This window comes from Podarcis liolepis (assembly GCF_965112155.1).
Source record: "Podarcis liolepis genome assembly, chromosome: 6".
NCBI lineage: Eukaryota > Metazoa > Chordata > Lepidosauria > Squamata > Lacertidae > Podarcis > Podarcis liolepis.
In genome coordinates, this window is record NC_139559.1 from 51,658,552 (window position 1) to 51,679,468 (window position 20,917).

General features: G+C 41.8%; 1 protein-coding gene across 2 annotated transcripts in view; it reads right to left on the reverse strand.

The window, feature by feature from the left end:
• Window positions 1-17,683, reverse strand: part of TESK2 (testis associated actin remodelling kinase 2) — a 54,159-nt gene extending 36,476 nt beyond the window's left edge. Inside the window, exons 1-2 of one of the 2 annotated variants that reach the window (XM_083509587.1) lie at window positions 17,150-17,683; window positions 6,848-7,155 (exon numbers count right to left, since the gene is read on the reverse strand). In XM_083509587.1, the coding sequence (XP_083365713.1) occupies window positions 6,848-7,069 (222 nt within the window). In that variant the 5' untranslated portion in view covers window positions 7,070-7,155; window positions 17,150-17,683. Of the gene's footprint in view, window positions 1-6,847; window positions 7,156-17,145 lie in introns of both variants that reach the window. The other variant, XM_083509586.1, reaches the window with a different exon arrangement.
• Window positions 17,684-20,917: the final 3,234 nt, after the last annotated feature.

The following is a 20,917-nucleotide window of genomic DNA, read 5'->3' on the forward strand; positions in this document are numbered from 1 at the left end:
TATGTTAGGGGATAGAAGGATAGCTTTTATGGTTTGATTGCCTTTTATTGTGCTTCACTTTTAATTATTTTGTTTTTTATCCGTAGTATAGAGTATTTCACTACAATTTTTAGTCACTTTCAGACTCTTGAGCATAGCAACCAATAATAGTAAGTGGAAGAATTTCCAGTTTCTGTGACACACTGTAAATAAATAACAGACAGACTTGAATCAATCCTGCAAAGTCCAAAGTTCTCAAATCAGAGTTACCAAATTAAGTCATTTATAGGACTGAACAACAGAAATTGTCTGAGCAATAAAAGTAAAAAGTGCAATAAGCACATAGTAATCTAAAACTTAGCATTAAGTTATAACCAAATAAGATAAATCAAATCAAATTGGTTTTCAGCACTGCGATGCTGACCATATAGAGTGAAAGGGAAGGCTTCTTTGCATATTCTGTGTTATTGGCATTTACACTGAACAAGACCGTTTTAACCCACCCTGATTTATGTAGAGCCTTGAAAAACTTGCCCAATACCTATTCTTCTCTTGTTTCCTGGGTACGGGTTGTTTTCCCCCCACAAGCAAACTGATTATAAACAAACTTGGAAACAGTAATGTAATCAATTAACTAAACATTTGCTACTCTATTTCTGCAGTAAAATCCTTGATTGTTTCCATAGTGTGTACATACATTTATTTTGTCCTACCTATCTGGCCAAATATATTGTGCAGGTTTTTAAGTTCCTGTAGTTCTACACTATATTTCCCACTATACATACGTAGCTTTAAGCCAGTGAAGCACAATTTGTATATTGTCCTATATCAAGATCCGCATACCCAAGAAAAAAGTTAGCCTGCCAAATATTTTAGAAGCTTAACTTTTTAAAAGTAGCCTGAAGACATGCTTAACAGAAGATCAATTTTATGTGCATCTTCTTCTGCTGGAACTGAAGCTGAATTTATGTCATGCCTTGCCCCCCACCCCACCCCCCACAAAAATCTAAAGAGAAGATGGAGTGCAAGTCATTCATCAGTAGGATACTGGCAACTAGTGCTGGAGTAGACTAATGAAAAGCACATGCATATTAGCAAAAGCATTATTTGTGAAATGACTTCTTGAGAAGAAATTACTACATTGCTACTGCTCTGCATGCAGAGTGGGGTGAAGGGGATCTCTGCTTTTAACTTTGTGATAAATGTAAATGCTTTCTATAGCATGTACAGAAAGGAGCATGCTTTTATATTAGAAATACATTTGTCAGTATTTGTTAAGACATATCACATATAAAATGCTGAATATAATCCCTATGTTCTGCAATCATGGGAAAAGGAATTTAAGTTATTGACTTTGGTTTAATCTGCACAGTGTTCACTTTCCCCTCAATGTTTCTGGGTTATTTCAACAAATAACAGCACTGTCAAATGAAATGCTGAGGAGAAAAAACAGTACACAGACTATCCTCACTCCTTCAAAAGTTCATCAATATATAAAATAGCTCCTGCCAAACACATCTGCAGAAACTAGAAAAAACAAATAAGCATTATATCAACAACTTTTTTTTCTTTTTAGAAAACAGGAGAAAAATATTGGTCTCTAAAGCAGAAACCATTTATATACTGGTTATTTAAAAAAGGAAATTCAATTTACAATCATTTTAGTATATCTCATAGTTAAGCAATTTGAGAATTCTTGTTTATACTAAGTAATCAGATGAGCAAGGGAAGAATATTCACCTCCAATTTAGAACCCTTTCTTCTTAGTTATATGCCAGACATACTGAAAGGATAAATATAAAAAAGATACCCCATCAGACTGACAGGTAAAGGAAGGATGCCAAGGAAACCCAAAGAAAACTGTCTTTGAGCTACTTTACACCTCTCCAGCCTAAAGAATACAAAAACTTCACTAGAGTTTTTCTTCACAAGAATTAAAAAGAGGAAAGTATTTGAGCTGTACCAACTAGTGGTAGGGGTAGCTGGTTACAAATGCCTATTGCTGTGCATTAAGTATTACAAGGCAATTGCAACTTACATGAGGGTTATGTTACCAGGGGTTGGGCATAAAGGCAAAATCGCACAAAGTCAGAATGAGACTTGGAACAGCCCATACTGTACAAGATATGGCAAGGGAAAACCCTTCACAGAAACAGTTTTTAAACTTGCTTCTGAAGGTTGTAGACCTCTCAGGAAAAGGTTGGGCAACTTTGTACTGTACTAGCTTAGCGAGCTTCTGCTCACAAAACTTCGAATGCAGCTAGATCAGGGGTCTGCAACCTTTAAGACAAAAAGAGCCACTTGGACTCGTTTCCGAAGAAAAAAAACCTGGGAGCCGCAAAACCATTGCGACATTTAAAGCATGCGCGCCGCTGCCCTCCGATCTGACAGCGGGCAGGAAGGTGACGTCGGGACGGTGCGTGACTAACGCACGCACCGCCCCCATGCGACGTCACAGCCAGTACAGCGCCCGCCACAGTGGGGAGTGTCGGGGCGCACAATGCGCCTCCTCCCCTAGCTAGTATCCGCCCCGGAGCCGCGGCAAAGGTGTAAAAGAGCCACATGCGGCTCCGGAGCCGCGGGTTGCAGACCCCTGAGCTAGATAGAAATTATGTAGGACAGTTTGTATACCAGGCTACTAAAATTTCTTCCTTTTTCACAGTATTAGCATACTGTATTTTGTTTCCACAAACTCTGCTGTGAAGCATGACACATAAATGAACTGATGCATTGAACTAGGAAACTTACAGGCTGCATTATTAGATAAGGAATTTCAATTGGAAGCCTGCTAAATATTTAATTTCATTTTCCAGTGGATTTTAAGTGGTAAAATGGGACATTTAACTGTAATTGATGGTACACAACATAAACATGCAATTATGGAGCCATTCCCCTCAGGGAATTCCCGAGATCAATGCTTATTAAAGTAATCTATCCTGGTGACCACAGTAAAGCATCTCTATTATGGTCACAAAAGCCACAATTAAGCACTTGCTCATTTTTTTACACAAAACTAAGTTGATTTAGAAGATTTACACTTAGACAACTCAATAAGGATAAAAATATAAAATGTTCCTTGAGTTACCAGTCATTTAAAGGATTGCTTTATTTGCTTTTAAATGTTTTTATGTTGCTAGACCTGGTGATTTATGAGAGGGAGGTATAGACCTGGTGATTTATGAGAGGGAGGTATATAAATACTTTTATAACCAAAGATAAGCACATAACTTGTAAATCACACCAATAGAGGTTTCCACAGCAACAAAAGGGGAAATAACTTTCTTTTTAAAAATAAAAAATGCCTGAAAAGGAAAACAGAAAGCACACACCCACCCCAAATAGTCCTCAGAAGATTATCCCTTTTAGTTAGATTTAAGAGGAAAACTCTCCTCTTCAAATTCTGGAAACAATTCACATGAACTTGCACAAGCAAAAAGGAACAAACTGTGGCTGCAGGATGTTTACATCAGCAAACCTCGTTCCAACTGTCAATGTAACCACCTCTTCTTCCCAATCGGTATTAGCAACTCTTATCCAAAACATAACATGCAAACAAATTACAGGACTACCCACTCTGCTTTTCAAAATGTAAGCAAAATGTGGAGAATAGCAAACACAACAGATTCCACAATTATTAGGCCGAGTTCAAATAATAATTTTACCCTATTAAGCCTCACTGTATTCCAAGTTTTCAAAATAGTGCCTTTTCTTCTTAAAATCACATTGTATAAGAAAATACTTGGCATTTGCCCAGTCATTTTAAAATTGTACCACATTTCCTAAATAATACATGTACAATGTTCTTCACTGTGATTACAGCAAGACGCTTTTCTTTAAAGCAGTTACTAAAAAATGATACTTCTTTAAAGCAGTTAACTAAAAAATGATGCTCTGTCCTTGAGATGCATTTCCTGTAAATGGGAAATTGCAATGTAGCACCTTTCAACTACTGTATACCCAGGTGGGACAACCTCTATGGCCTTGAAAGATGCCTAAGATTTTATCTGCTTTTATATCATATTTTAAAAGTAACTTCCCAAGAGTAAAGTTAGAGAATCTCAGTCTAGCGCATAATACAAATCCTCAGTGTACTGATTCCCAAATGAAGTTGATTCCTTATAATATGTAATGTGCATATTATGCTGTATGCCATGTAGTCATTCAGCAGTTGCTGCTTTGTCATTTATTTTAATTTCTTCTCATATTTCTTCCCCTGCCTCATCTTTAGCTATCTCAGTTATTAATTCAGTGTTCCCCCTCCCCCATTCTCATGCACAGAAGACCAAACTATGGTTCATGAAAATCTGAAAATCTACAAGTGCTTCCCAAAGTTAATCTAAACACACACACACACACACATATGACTGGACAAGAAATGTATAAAGTCTACCATTTCAGAGTAGACTACACTAAAATCCAAAACTAGGCTGCTCAAACAATGATTCTTCTCCATGAGCTGTCAGGTCAGAATACAGAAGGAAAATACATAATTAAAATATAAAAGAAAAGACCCAGTAAAGAAGATTTTAAAAGGAGAGGAAACTGCACCACTATTCAAACCCTGCATAACATCTCCCACAACAACTGGTTATGCCAGCTGCAGCTGTTGAGAGTTCAGGTCCGATAACACGTGGAGGGCCACAAGTTATCTACCCCTGTTCTAGTAACTTTCCTCAATTATTTTGAGCAAGTAGGCAATGTTCAAATATGTTGTTTTTGTTCTTCAGTGGATTGGAATAGGTCATAAGTGGAAGTTCCTATTCAAATAGATGGTTTGGCAGTTTTTTAAAAAGAAAATAAATAGCTCCAAGATGTAGAAGCAGCTCGGACCTTCATTAAACAATGAAAACTCTGAAGATAACGTGGTTCTCTTCTCAGATATTGGTAGCAATTCCTTTGACCAATACATGAAGTAAAACAAATGCAAAATGCAACAGCAGGGATCCAAAATGACACATACAGTATTCTTGCACTCAGGAGATTTTTCTCTTCCCATCCCCACCACCCTCAAAACCTTTCAGGACTGAAGGACACTCTGGAACACCAACTCACGTATAAGACATGAGCAGCTGCTGCTGAAAAGCAGCATTTTCTTTCCCCAACATGCACAAGTGTGCTTTTCCAGACACATAGGGAGGTGGGAAGTTAAGTGCTTAGACCTGGCAAGTGTATGCAGTCATGTTTCTGTGTCATGAATTCTTACTATGGTTTGTTTTAACGAAAAAAGACATTGAAACAAAACCTGAAAGCAGAAGCAGCCTCCCATAGATGTATGTGTTGCTGGATAACATACTCAGCACAAACTGCACTTCCCAGATGGCCTACATTGTCATGGGTATGACCCAAAATATCCAGAATCAAAAACACATGGAAAAGCCTTGCTTGTTCTGAACATTTCTGTTTTTCTTTGAAAAAGGAACTGGGCATATGGCAGCTCTCTTTAAGCTCAAGCATTAAAGGCTTTTGTTGTGGAAGCTAAAAGCTCCACAGTAAGTTCTCCCCACATACCCATATTATCTACACCTCATCAACTGCAGTTTGCTTTAAATATTATTGCCATTACTAAATGCAACAAGATAACTGGAGTACACAATAAATTCTATATATGGGCAAAATCCAGTTGAGGATTATTCTGTTTTCTCTGGAAGAAGCATAGCATCACAATTTTGTATGACCAAGGACTGCATAGTACACAAGTCTAGGCCAGGGTTTTAGTTTTATGAAGTAATTTTCACAATAGGTACATACTATGTAAAGCTTCAACACAAACTGGAATGCAATTAGAACAATATATTCAGACATTAAATATAGAATGTCTGCTGTAAATCAAAATTTGAGTAGGTAAAATGGCCATGCAGAAAACTTGTTAAACTTCTTCACCTCAATTAACAGTGGACCATGTAGATAGAGAACTTAGCTTATGCCACTCCCACATCTGCTCTAAGTAATATGTATTGCTATGCCATTGGACAAGATAAGAAAAAGAGTGAGAGTTCAATGATATTAATGGGTTACTCATACCATAGACCAAGGTCCTGCAGCCTCAATCCTTGTAATTAAAAAGTGGCAAGGAGCACACTTCAAATAATTCTTCTTACTGACCAGAGGCTAAAGGTGCATAAGAAACTAATCCAGTCAGTAAAAAGGGAAGAATGCAAGATTGGCTTATTTCCTCAGGCAGTCTTATCATCTCCTCAGACTTGTAATGTTTTGTCTATAAAATGTAATATGGTCAGAAAGTGCGGTTTTTGTCTTGCAACTTAAACTTGCAAAGGAAATTTGAATTGTCTGTCTCATGGAGTGGTCCAGTAATGAGATATTACTAAACCATTCTTTGATGTAGGAAAAAGACTTGAAGATCATAATTCATTGGGCAAGATCTTGTGCTTATGCTTAGCTGCCAATTCATTCTGATCCCAAGTACTGAAGGAGAATATATGTCGTTCTTTTGGATTGCCAACTGATGAGGTTTTAATTTTAACATCTTTTCTCCCTCCTGTTTTTACAGTTTCATGACGTTTTAATTTTTGGCCTGCAAGTCACCTTGCTTCAGTCTGAAAAATAGAGCTAGATATTTAAATAAAACATACACATTTCTGCAAGCTTTCCAACTTAAAAAATCTAAATGTATTCATGTATTTAGTATAGATGTTACTCAGCTGCCAACCAGGTGTCTCATCTCACTGTACTTTAAGCTTTCCAGAAATATCATAGATGTTAAATATTCCAAGGCATTTAAAGTCCCTGTTACTCAGTGATCTTAGGCAAAGCAGTCAAAAGACCAACAGCAAGAGAATATTCATTCATAATTTGTTTAATTACTATATCAAAAATAGGGAAAGAGGAGAATTAAGGTCAGTCTACTCACCTTGAACACCTCAGAGAAGAAACCAGATCCTATTTTCTCACAAGAAAAGTCATCAAGTCGTGTAAGTCTTGAAAAGGCACTAATCAAGGCCTTGTATGAAGAAGTCCAAACTCTGCCCATCTGGGACACGTTTCCATCGCCTCCGCCACCCCCATCAAAATCTTCAACACGCTCCAAGCGTGGTGGAAATCCTGCTATTGAATTTCGCTTACTCCGATCCATCTTGCAAACAATATGGTTCCTTTAGGAAGAAGAGGAGCTTTCACATCCTAGGTGCTCAATTTGTTTTTCTTCTCTCTGGCCGTATACTAAAAATGAAGGAAAAAGAATTGAACCATTTTCTTGTCCCAAATCTATTGATAGAATGCTCAAGATGAAGCTATACAAGTGTAATTCTACTTGGGTGGATGTGAAGGGGAAAAGGTGCACAATGCTTGATCCCAGGGTTGCAATCAATCTGTGCTCAGAATTGACTCTAGGGGAGCAGAGACGTTAGCTTCGCAAAACTTGGGGTACCTTTTCTTTTAGTCTCAAAAAAATCAATAACATTAATATTGTGAACTACAGTCACACCTTGGGTTAAAGATGCTTCAGGTTGCGTCCCGTGGCAACCCGGAAGTAACGGAACAGGTTTCGCCACTCGCGCATTCACAGATGCTCAAAATGACGTCTCGCGCATGCGCAGAAGCGGTGAATCGCGACCCGCACACACGTAGGTTGCGCTCTGCTCAGGTTGCGAACGGGGCTCCAGAACAGATCCCGTTCGCAACCAGAGGTACCACTGTAATGGGATACTAAAGTGTTGCATATTTGCTTGCAAGGTTGAACACAAATGATTATTATTCTCTAAGTCACTTTGGGATTCCCCACAGGAAGAGATTCATAAATGAAAGAAAAAAATAATTTCTCCTTTCACATAAAGTGTTTAACTGAATTTAAAAAATGTATGTTTACCTTCAGATATTAACATTTTAAACTTCTAATATCAGAATGTGCTAAATCCCTGCACCCCATTCCAGCTAGAGCACGATGAGTAGTGATGCAATCCTCCACACACATATCTCAGCATGGTGAGGATGCAGTCAGTCCAACATAAAAAAGATAAAGGTAAAGGACCCCTAATGGTTAAGTCCAGTCAAAGGCGATTCTGGGGTGCAGCACTCATCTTACTTCAGGCTGAGGGAGCCAGCGTTTGTCCACAGACAGCTTTCTGGGTCATGTGGCCAACATGACTAAACCACATCTGGCACAACGGAACAGCGTGACGGAAGCACCATTTACCTTCCCATCGCAATTGGTACCTTTTTATCTACTTGCACTGGTATGTTTTTAAATTACTAGGTTGGCAGAAGTTGGGACAGAGCAATGGGAGCTCACCCCATCATGCAGATTCGAACTGCCGACCTTCTGATCAGCAAGCCCAAGAGGCTCAGTGGTTTAGACCGCAGTGCCACCTGCACCCTGCAGCTGTGCCTGTGCTGTGCTGAGATCTCTGCTTGCCCCAGAGATTCAAGGGAGAGCTCTCTCAAGAGCCAGCAGCAACGTGTTGCACTACTGATCCCTAGTTGATATTTTCACCTGAAGTTTACAGTTGGGAGTTTTTTAGTTTAGAGAAAAGACGGGGGGGGGGCATAACAGAGGGGTGTAAAATTATACATGGAGTGGAGAAAATGGATAAGGAAAAGGTTTTCTTCCTCTCTCATAGTATTAGAATTTGGGGGCATCCAATGATGCTGGTTATTAGAAGAGTCAATACAGACAAACGGAGCTATGGAATTTGTGATGGCCATGAATTTGGATGGCGTTGAAAAAAAGGTCAAACAAATTCATGGAAGATTGTTAGTATTTTTCAAGAGAGATTAAAGGGCACACTGGAACTTCAGGTTTGTGCAATTAAAATGAATTAAAGTCCTCTGACTAGCACTACAGATCCATTTTCTGTATATTACTAAGTGATGAGGGAAACACATTGAAAAGTGTAAGGTGAACAAATGATGACCAAGATGGGTAAGCACCCAACAAGCAAATCAGGATGACTGCAGAATGAAATCTCATTGAGATAAAACTACCCCATAAACAAATCAGAACAAGTGGTTCAGTAAATACCAGGCATAGTCTAAGCTTTGTGCAAGCAAATTAGGGGGAATGCCAAACAAGCAGGTGGACTATAGGAGCCTTAAGGCCATTAATGGCTACTAGCCATGATTGCTATGTTCTATCCCCACTGTCATAGACAGTACGCCTCTGAATAGCAGTTCCTGGGAATCACAAATGGCAAGAATGCTGTGGCCCTCATGTTCTGCTTGCAGGCTTTTCTTAGGCATCTGGTAGGCCATTTTGGCCTGACCCAGTAGGACTTTTATTATGTTGTTACCTAGAAGAATTGTAGCAATTGACTCACAAGGCCGCTCAACCACTAACCTAGCGGTCACTGCCATGATGCCCATGAAGGCCTTATCTGGTGCCTCAGAATTAAGAATGATCCTCAGATTCCCAGTTTTCATTTTAAATAGATTTTATAGCATTTTCAGAATAAGAAATATGAGGTAAATGCCCAGACACCATTATTTGCTTTTGTACCAAATCAGCCTGTTCAACCCTTTCCATGCTTTTCTACCCCCACCGTATTTTTTGGTCACCTTGTACATTTCGCTGGTACTGGGGAATGCTCCCTGTTGGCCATAGAAAGCAGCAGCAGCATTGTATTTGAGGGGGGAAATCAGTATTGTTTAATCTCCACAATCAGAATTTCTGGGGGTAAGGAGCAGCAATGACTATACCCACCCTATTTTGGGGTTTTGCCATGCTCACCTGCCCCCATGGCAGCCAAGCAGTATAGAAATGAAAATGATGATGGTGATGATGGTGGTGGTGTGCTATGCCTCTCTTCCTTATGGCAGCCAGAGGTATCACAACAATCAATCAACATAAATATTGTTAAATCTTGTGATTGATGACCACAAGACTTTCTCAAAATTTAAGATGTGAATGCTGGTCTAAAAAAGTTAGTGCCCATTGTATTAATCTATTAGATTGCCTTGGTATGTCATTTATAGGTAGTTTATCTTGCTTCCACCTTTCTCTGTAAGGCAAGGGAAATTTTTCACCCACAAATTATCACTTTTTACAATGCTTTGAAGATGTGGTATCAGCATCTTCTACATCTTACTTTTTGTGAAGTATTTTAAATGCATAGCCTCTGTCAGTGATTAACTGCTTCTCCAAAAAGAAAACTCCTGGTTTTAGCTAGCGCTATCATATTTCTCACTTCCCACAAATGGAATCAGTCCCAAGACGTGACCTTCTTTACCCTGTACTATTCTGGTTCAGGCAGAGCCTGTCACTACATAGTGTACTAGTTTGGTGGAAATTAATTCACATTATAAAAGGACGTCTCACATTAGCAAAGCAAAGTCTAAACCCAATAAAGTGACCAGGCATCAACTTTCTGAATGGAGCCAGGGAGTCTCAAATTTATACTTCACACCAGACAGACTGGTATTTTTAATGTTGGAATGTAGTTGTGGTGCAAAAACAAGCAAACAAAAAACCTCACACAGAATTCATTCCTTCAGTGCTTGTGCCAGTTAACATGTAGGGAACTTTCAACTACTATAACCATATTAAAGAACACAGTTACAATTGCCCATTCTAATTCTCTAATCTAGACCTAGCTTGCCTCCCCAAGAAGACTCCCCCCAAAAAACTGAATTTCACATCTCTCTAATGCAACTGAGGAAGGTGGAAGATGGATTAGTGTGTATACCATGAATTGCAGCTTGTGTTTTCCAAAAAGTGAGAGCATTACATGTTTCTCCCCAAACTATATGCACTATCCCCTTATTCACTTCTACCCACCCAAAAGTTTTCATACTTGCTCAGGCCCTGCACCCATGACACCTAAATGTATCTTTCGTGTTCAGAGGCAGTACATACCAAATGCTACAGAAGAACAGGGCTAACTGTGATACAGTACTCTCATGACCTACTTGAATTCCCAGAGACTTTTTATTGGTCACTGCTGGAAACAGGATGCTGAACTATATGGAATACAAAGCAGTGGTGGGGCCTGAACCCCAAATTTGCTCTTGCAACATTTTACGTAAGACAAGAGAATGTGTTTGACACAAGTGAATTGCCCAAGGCTATGAACAAAGTACTGTACAAGGCAAATGTGAGGTCTATGCTACAAACATTAAATTCCTCAAATCAATTTCCCTTTTAATTTACTCTTGAACATTTATTCCCTTCTGCTTTCTTTCAACCCATTTTTCTGTTACCACCTGCCTAACTCTCCTTATATGCAACCACTCTTCTCTTCCTACAACTTAAGAAAACAGGACAGCATAAAAGTCAAAGGGCATCAGCTGTCCAATCAACAGCTGTGCACCAGAATCCTGATCACCCTCCTGCCCCTACAATCACTACCTTCCACTGTATTTTAGTGGAGGCAGTCATACACTACTCAGTGCAAGACAATAGGGGCCTGTAAATCCTTTTAGCATTCCTGTACATGCCCTGATAACTCAGAGGCTGTAATTATTTTAAAATATTTTTTCCCTTCAATTTGACAGATTTTAAAGTGAACACATTTTCAGAAAGCTCCTCGCTAAATTTTATTTTATTTCAATTACATGACTGCATATCAATTTCCAATAATTTAAAAAAATAATATTTTTGAATGACAAACCTGCCAGCATATTGGATATACTGTAAAGTTGTAATTACCCAAATGTGAAACTCAATAGATGACTTACAGTCAGTTACAATTACAATCTCCCACTCTGCTTTGTAAGGTTATGGGATGAATGAAATAAAATAGTCCACATAAGCCACCCTGAGCACCCTTGAAGGAAGATAATGTACCAGGATAAAACAAGTAAAACCAGGTGTGTTTATTTTTTTATTCCTCTTCAATCTTGTGTTCCTGTTCAGATATGCCTACAGTTACAGCATATACTAATAGAAGCTAGCCATGTGGTTTACTCCAGAAGGGAGAGAGCAGACGTTCTCCAGAAACAGTTGTAGAGCACAGAAATACCGTATTTTTCGCCCTATAGGACGCACTTTTCCCCCTCCAAAAATGAAGGGGAAATCTGGGTGCGTCCTATGGGGCGAGTGCAGGCTTTTGCTGAAGCTTGGAGAGCGAGAGGGGTCGGTGCGCACCGACCCCTCTCGCTCTCCAGGCTTCAGTAAGACATCTGCAGCCTAGGCAGCCCTGCGGGAGGTCCCACAGGGATGTCTAGGCTGCGGATAGCAGCTTGCTTCCCGGAGCGTCGGGCGCCCTGAAAGCAGAGTGCCCGGCACTTCGGGAACACATCCGCAGGCTAGGCAGCCCTACGGGAGGTCCCGCAGGGATGTCTAGGCTGCGGATAGCAGCCTGCTGCCCAGTGCGAGGGGCGCCCTGAAGCAGAGCGCCCCCCACACCAGGCAGACATCCGCAGCATGGGGAGCCTTGCAGGAGTTCCCCGCAGGGCTCCCCACGCTGCGGATAGCAGCCTGCCGCCCAGCGCGAGGGGCGCCCTGAAGCAGAGCGCCCCCCGCGCCAGGCAGACATCCAAAGCATGGGGAGCCTTGCAGGAGTTCCCCGCAAGGCTCCCCACGCTGCGGATAGCAGCCTGCCGCCCAGCGCGAGGGGCGCCCTGAAGCAGAGCGCCCCCCGCACCAGGCAGACATCCGCAGCGTGGGGAGCCTTGCAGGAGTTCCCCGCAAGGCTCCCCACGCTGCGGATAGCAGCCTGCCGCCCAGCGCGAGGGGCGCCCTGAAGCAGAGCGCCCCCCGCGCCAGGCAGACATCCGCAGCGTGGGGAGCCTTGCAGGAGTTCCCCGCAAGGCTCCCCACGCTGCGGATAGCAGCCTGCCACCCGGCGGGCGGGGCGCCCTGATGCAGAGCGCCCCTCACGCGGGGCAGACATCGGCCAGCCCCACAAGCTCGGGGCAGCGTCCTATGGGACGAAAAATACGGTACTTGGGAATGCTGGTTCTTAAATGGGAGGTGTATTTGTGTGTAACCTTCCTACCAAGATGCATGAAAAGAGCTGACATTTACAAAAGAGCATTCAAGACTTCAAAAAATATTTGATTGTGATCAAAGGACAAAGTAAGCCAACTTTTTATTTTCAGACCCCTGCAATAATCTGCCTTTGTTTTGTCTGGAGCTAATGGAAGGTGTAACCCAAAACACTTGGAGGGCAATAGCTAACACGGTAAACTACTGAACAGCTCAGTGGCCCATCTATCTCATTATCCTGACCTACACAAGATGCTTCAGGTAATTCCCATTCTGCCTGCCCAAAGTGCAGGCCAGCAGATATAATGCCCCAAGGATTTCCACCAGCTGTAACCTGTAGAAAACCCCATACTGGGTATTGCAGACAGGGAGAGATTGAGCATGTCCAGAATTTTCTAGTTCCCAATCTAGGCCTGACAGCCACACCAGAGCAGGTTTTACCTGGTCCCCACCTTCCATTGCAGACAGCAGGGGCAGCAGGGCTATGGATGCAACAGTGGTTCCATTCCTCAATCACACCCTGCTGCTGCTCAGCCAGGGTTAGAATAGCTCTGTCAATTTTAACAGGAATCCATGTCTGTAGGAGTATTACCAGCATAAGCAAATCTAAGGCAACAAAAGGATTCATTGCAGAACCAGAGGAAAGACAGACTTCCTGGAAAAATGAAAGTATGAGCAAAAGCCTAGCCCTGTGGTAAGGAAATTGGACAGATAGTGCTTTGTTATTCATCCACACAAGGAACAGTCATTGTCAGCTTTTATTTTTCAATTTACAGGATATCAGAACCTAACAAAAGCCACAATGGAAGCATGACAAAGTCAGTGGACATAGCTTATTCAAAATATTTTTGTTCTCTTGAATTATGGCTTACAACAATGCAGACTTGGGCACCTACAGAACACTTACAGAAGTGCAAACATAGCAATTTAAACACAGGGTTGTATCCAATGTTGTCTGTGAATAAGCAAAGCAGACTTCTGCTCACACAACAAGACTTCACTACCATCTCTCTCCCCTGCACCTCCAAAGCTGCTCTGGAGGGTTGGGAAAGAAGAGGACATTGCGCAAGCCAAAGCCCACTTGCACGACATTGCATTCCATCCATGTGCTACAGCTAAAGACATTATTAATAAGAGTTCTACACTTCAGTCATTTGAAAAAAGAATATTAATAATAAAAGTGAACAGGCAACTTGTTTGATCATTGGTGAGCAATCTTATCTAGGTCATGATTTATAGAGGAAAGGTGCAATCTATATGCATTTACGTCAGCATGTGTTCTGCTATCAAGATGCAAGTCCGCAAGAGCCTTTCCAGACTTATCCTTTCACTGACAAATAGTTGTTGCAAGATATCTTTCCCACAGTTAGCACTTCAACTGCAGGAAAGTCATATTCACACAGGAGTGATCCGTAACTTTATTACTCCAGCAGTCCACCTAATGGTTAGTGCCCACAACAACTCTCATGATGGAAATACTCTACATACACTGTACCATTTTTAAAAAATTAGACTGATTAAGTGGCTGAACCAGGCATAGACAAACCCGGCCCTCCAGATGTTTTGGGACTACAACTCCCATCATCCCTAGCTAACAGGACCAGTGGTTAGGGATGGTGGGAGTTGTAGTCCCAAAACATCTGCAGGGCCAAGTTTGCCTATGCCTGGAACAATACTTACTGCAGTGATCATTTAACTTGTTTAATATTACAAACTTGGAAACACAAGCAAGCTACCTCCCTACATATTTTTTGTATTATGTGTAATTTCCCCTATCTAGTATGCACTCTTTTTTAAAGGCAAAAGCAGTGAACAGGCAATCCCGCCAGAGCACAGCTTCCCTTATGGATCCTATGAGACATGAAATTGCATTGCTGGTGCTGGACTGAGACTGGAATATAACATCAAAACTGTTTTCCTTTTTTTTAATCACCAGGAAATGCCCTAAGTTACACAAAGAAAGGCTTAGCTACAAATAAGGACCTCACAAGTGACCAATCACAAGATACAGTTAGAGATCACATATCTCACCAATTACAAGAAACTGGTGACAGATAAGAGAATATGGCTGTTACCATTATGTCCTATGACTGTGTTAGACTAGATGTGTTGAATCAGATCCAGGGTCCAGGCCTTATGCTCTTAAATATGAGCGCATAGTCAGGATTGTTTAATGCACATTAGTTATGCTTTAACTGTGAAGAGGTCCCAAGTATATGGTCTCACTTTGTAAATTAAAAACATTTCAGTAGAACATAGATGCCCGAGAACAGTCGACTGCTGATTTACATTATCAATCCTCTACACAAAGCTGTTTCTTTTCTAAAGCATCAATTTGCAAAACAGTATATAAAATGCAAAGTTTCTGTGCGCATATGCAAGTAGTAATTCCAGACAGAAACCAAAATGCCAACAGAGAATGGCCCATTGTCCCCTTCCTATTCTATTGTTATTGCAAATGTTTCCTTGGTGGGATTTTTTTATTTTACTCTTGCCACAACCTATCATATATATTAGGAAACAAATTCAAATAGCCAAGTTTTCATAGAAAACCAGAGTACAGATTCTTAGATTAGGAAAAATATTTATACAGTATCTACACTTTTGCAACCAATATTGTCCTTTAGAACGCCCGTCTACTATCATATTCCCTATAACTATTCTATTCATTTTCTCCACATAATACTTATTTTACATCACTATCATGACCTCATTTACTTGCCTTTTTCTAAACTAAAAAAGTCCCAAAGAGTGTCATCTTTCATCATAAGGGAGTTGCTCTATTCCCTTTTCATGTAGTAGTTTGCCTCTAAATGGAAGTGAAGCAAACCATTATTATAAAAGAATGCTTAGATGAACAGTATACTTGCTCAGAAAAGTAATACATTTTACACTAAATATTGTGGAATATATATATACATATTTAATATAGCCATTATTCGTTAATATGCATTTCTTTAAACTCAAGAGAAATGGCAGAAAAAATGTTATTGAAATGGTGAGGCATGTGACACACACACTTCACCATTTTCACTCTTTCACACCAAGAACAAACAATGAAAGTATTTATGATGCATACACTAATGTAAAAGGCCTTTGAATGCCTTATCTCAGGTTTTAAATTGCAAAAGTCTTATTTACTTTGTAGATCTACAAAGCAAGGTAGGGCTGGAATTCAAGCGCAATTCAAAAAAATATTTTATTCAGAATTGCAGATACTGAATTCTATGTAGCTTTCTAACAAATAGAAAACTTCAACAACAAACTTTACAAAAACTATAGGAACAATGTCAAAGAAAAAGTGTGTCAACTTCAGAGGCAATTAATCAACAACCTAAATACGTGACAAAAAGTATATAGTCCTACTCTACATATGACAGTTTATTATACCTTCCATTAAAAGCCAACCCATGTGCAACATAAACAAAGACAAAAACGATAATTAAACCATCACAGTGAGCATTCAACTTTCCCATTCAAGTAAGAGCAGCTCTTTTCATGGAAACAACTACCCAGAAGCAACAGTAGCAGAGCTCTGGGATTAAGCAACGCTGGATATTTCCAATTGCATCTTTCAAAGCATCCCAGCAAAGATAAACCTTCTGAACCAAAATCAGTAAGATGATGAGATTCATTACTTGAAAAGTTCTGGGCATTAAACGGCATGGTGGAAGTTGGCAGAGAGAAAAAGAAAAAGGCAAGGAAGTCATCTCCCCCCTTCCCCTCCATCATCTTTACCTCACACCCTCAGCCAGGTGGCTAAACACTCCTCCATCTTTGACCAGTTCCTGCCATTGGGGACCAAAAGAAAGGCTTTACATTACTTTTTAGGACTTTTTTTTAAGGGAAAGGAGAGAGAATGGGAGTTCTCCAAAGTGCTGTCAAACTACAAAAGAATCTCCTCGCCCTCGTGTTCCTGCCCTCACACTTTTCCTTCACAATACTCCCACAAAATACACAACTCGGGACAGCCCCCCAACCTTCCTCTACCTAAGAGGGCCCCAGCCTCGCTCCTCAGGCTCCCGTCTTCAGGAACTCACTCTGTGACAGTCATGTTCCTCAACATCACCACAAAGGGGGTGGAAAGGGGAGGGCGGGGCGTTTTCCACGCTCTTTCCGCGCCTCAGAACTCGCTGCCGTCCGGGGCCCCGTCCGCTAATCCCATCCCCGCTTCCCGGCTCATTGTCACCCCCCTCAACAGCCCCCCCTTCCGCATCCCACGCGCGAACCAGCCTCTCCCGCCTCCGCCCCCACGAAGCGCCCGTCGCCCGCACCTCGCTCTACTTTACCTGCCTCAGAGAGGAGGGGCGGTGGGCTCCGCGCACCCAGAAACGGCTCATATTCACCCGCTCCTTGGGAGGCGACCAAGACTCCAGCAGCGCTTCAGCCGGGGAAGGAGGTCTAACGCCCCGCCGTGAACGTCCGGGCGGAGCGAGGGGGCGTAGAGACAGGGCGACCCGGGACTTCTTCCAGAGGGAACGGCAAGGCTGGGCCGCAGCGGCCTCCGGCCCTTCCCCACCCCCCCGCCCACCGTCCTCCGCAGCGCTGAGGAAATGAGACGGCGCACTTTCACACCAGTCCAGCGGCCGCTGCAGACCAACTGAGTCGCCTGTCTGGCTCGAAGCCACCACAAGACGGAGAAGGGCGGAGCTAACCTTCCTCCCCCTGCTATATCCGCCAATCCGCATGGACTGGAGTCTGATTGGCGGCTCACGCGGCTAATCATATCGAAGACTTAAGCACGGTCGAGGTGTGGGTCGCCTTTTGGTTAGTGAAAGAGCGCTTGAGTGACAGGCCAGCTTGACTGAAGCGCAACAACAGCTTCGGCCGAAGCCAGCGAAAGGACGGGGAAGAGCGAATGGCGGGGGGAGAGGAGGAGGAGAAGGCGGGTTGCTAGGGGAGCTTCAGAACTATTGGCCGTCAGTCGAAGGCGGATGATAAACAGGGCGTCAGGCCAATGAGAATGTGCTTACCAGAGACTGCAAAGCCTGGGAGCCAATTCTAAACTGTTTACCCGGGAGGAGGGATAATACAGCTGTCAACACGGGCTCAGACCTTAATTAGTGCTGAGAGACATTGAAGAGTCATGAACTGCCTGGGCGCTGGACGGGGATGGGGGATGGGGTGGGATCAAGATTTGCTGAGTGGGCGTTTGGATATGCAGCCGCGTTTCTAGTAATAAAAACACACACGTGCACGCATAATAATAATGGTTAATTTGTGTATTACTGTGTCATGAGATGCCCAAAATCTTCCTGACACAGCACATGTGGAAGGCGTTGAGGCATTGCTCCTGGTGTGTGCAAGTTGCCCAGGTCTCACTGCCATAAAACTGTGCGCTCAACACATAAACCTGGTAACCCTTCATCTTGGTATTGCCATAGTTGCCTTGCCCACATTCCCAGCATGTTTGCACTCCTGTCTCTGCAAGATCTACACTGGCTTGGTCATGTCCACAGAATGGAAAATGGCAGGTTCCCCAAGGACGTGCATTACAAAGGTGTATGCAAATGTGACAAGAAGGCTGGCAACATTAACTGTGCTGTGTGGTAATCCCTCGCAGACGACCCACAGTGCCTGGAGACAGGTCGTGTATCCACAGCAGTGATCAGTCAAGGAATGATCACTGGGAGGAGCACAGAAATAAGAAACACCATGGTACAGCTGCATCAGCACAACCAGATGCCTTCATCTGCCCCACCTGCACCAAAACATGTCTCTCTCATATCAGTCTCTACAGCTGCATCAGCACTGTAACCCTCCAATGATCTGACTTCGCCCCTGAAGGTGCACTCTTCCATTGTCTCCTGAGACAGAAGGACAGCAACCAACTACAGTGGTACCTCGGTTTATGAACTTAATCCGTTCTGGAAGTCTGTTATTAAACCGAAACTGTTTCCCTAATGAGGCCTCCCGCCGCCAGTGCCCTTCTACCATTTGGATTCCATTCTTAGACAGAGTTAAAGTTCGCAAACCGGGACACTACTTCTGGTTTTGCGGCGTTCGTAAACCAAATCATTCATAAACAGGGCTGTTCTTAAACGGAGGTACCACTGTATTAGCATATTAAGATACATAAATTAATGGCAGTTCTGTGTGTCCATTGCCTAGCAATGAAAGTTACACTTACAGTACGAGGCCAATTTGCCTCATTTGCACTGTGTATCTTGTGGGTAGTGCTCTTATTAAAATGCAATGTGCATTACTGTCCTCATTCATCTTTAAAATGTGGAAATTATTTTCATATGAGCATAAGACTTTAGTTTCTTGTTCAAGAAGATAATGAAGGGAATCTTTAGATGAAACGGCACTGTAACACAGGAGATCCATCCACACCACTCTGCCCAGTGAATCACACTGCCTCAGCAACAATGTCATCTGCTCCAAATATGTAAAGATAGAATTAAGACACATTATTGCTCCCTTACCTGTCCATGAAAGAGATCTTGCTTTGTGTTTTGAAATGTTGTGCTTCAGGTTTTTTTTAAATTCTTATTTAACATGGATAGCAATTATATTGAAAATGCACTGCAGATGTCAAGATCTCGTCTGACATATACTTGAGAGGCAGACTTACCTCTTATATACCCAGTATATAAGACACTAATTAAGCAACATCCAATCAAGTCAAACATTAAAAACTATCATGTGTTAACTATGTGCCTGTGTGTCTGCAGTTGGGGTGGGGGCTTCGGGGGGGGGCAGCTTTGTTCTCACCAGCCAGCAACCTAACTTTCAAGGTGCACAACCTAGGTCAGGGATTTATAAGAGTCATTCAGGGATTCACCTGAGTGACTATGCATAGGAGAAAACACTCCTCAAAGTAACCTGATCCTGGATCACTTAGGACTTGAGAAACCAGCATTTCTAATTATTTCCAGAAGAACTAGCAACCAATGAAGATATTTCTACACTTCCCATATCACCCCATGACCCCCAGTGGCTAGTGATAGACAGTAATTAGAAAGTCACATTTTTAAACAGCTGCAACTTCCAAATAGTCATCAAGTACTGGCCCATGCAAAATACATTACAATGGTTCAAATTTTAAGTCTGAACATCTCTTATTTTTGTCACAACCAAAAGTTATGACTGGTATATGCAGATAATTTAAGAAATTTATCATTTTTATTTATATGTCCTATTAAAACAGCTGGGCTTCATGATGCACATATGTAATATGACTACCCTTCACCTACAAAAGAAGAAGAAAACCTCATGCACCAATGTACCAACTATACTACTATGACTTTGAATCAATATTGGAGCAGTGGGCTGCATAAATTCAGTTCCTGATCACTGAGTACCCTTAGGTAAGTCACTAACTCCAATCCTAATTTGCTTCTCACTGTAGCAGTGAGGATGAACAGAATAAGAACTGCAAAGCACTTTGTACTCTGGTGTTACAAAAATATCAGTTACAGCTTTGAAACATGATAACTGCCCTTCTCTTCAGGTTTCCAACTCAAAATAGATACCCACAGCAGCAGAGACTTACCTGATTACGCACCTAGCATAATGCAAAACAGTTATCCCATAATACATCTTAGTATGCTCCTCTTGGTACGCATAACTGAGGTGGTGAATTAAAAGGATACATTCTGTCCACCTTTCAATTAATATTTATCAATAGGGTGGGTGAATTCTAAAGAGGGGAAAAATGTGATCTTGGGTGGGTATGTAGTGTGGTAGTTATAAAGAGGCATAGATCCCTTCTGTACAAAGCGTTGTTGCCATATAGTCTATCAGGGCTTCTCTATAAAAGTCAGATTTCTGTTTTCTGCTAGGTCCTTTGATATCCAGATTACAAATCAAATTTCTCAGGAATTTTATGCAGCTCTCTAGCAGCATTTGGGGTTGTTCATATGTTTTTGTTCTTGGTTCAAGTTTAAATATCCCTGTTAGTATCAGCAGATCAGTTAATAATAGCTCTGGCTGCAATCCCAACCTTACTTTCTTGGGAGTAAGCACCTCTGAATTCAACAGACTTTGTGCTTAGGCTTGTGGTGAGTACACTGAGGCTGCAGTCCTGTATCCACTAACCAGGGAGCAAGTCCCACC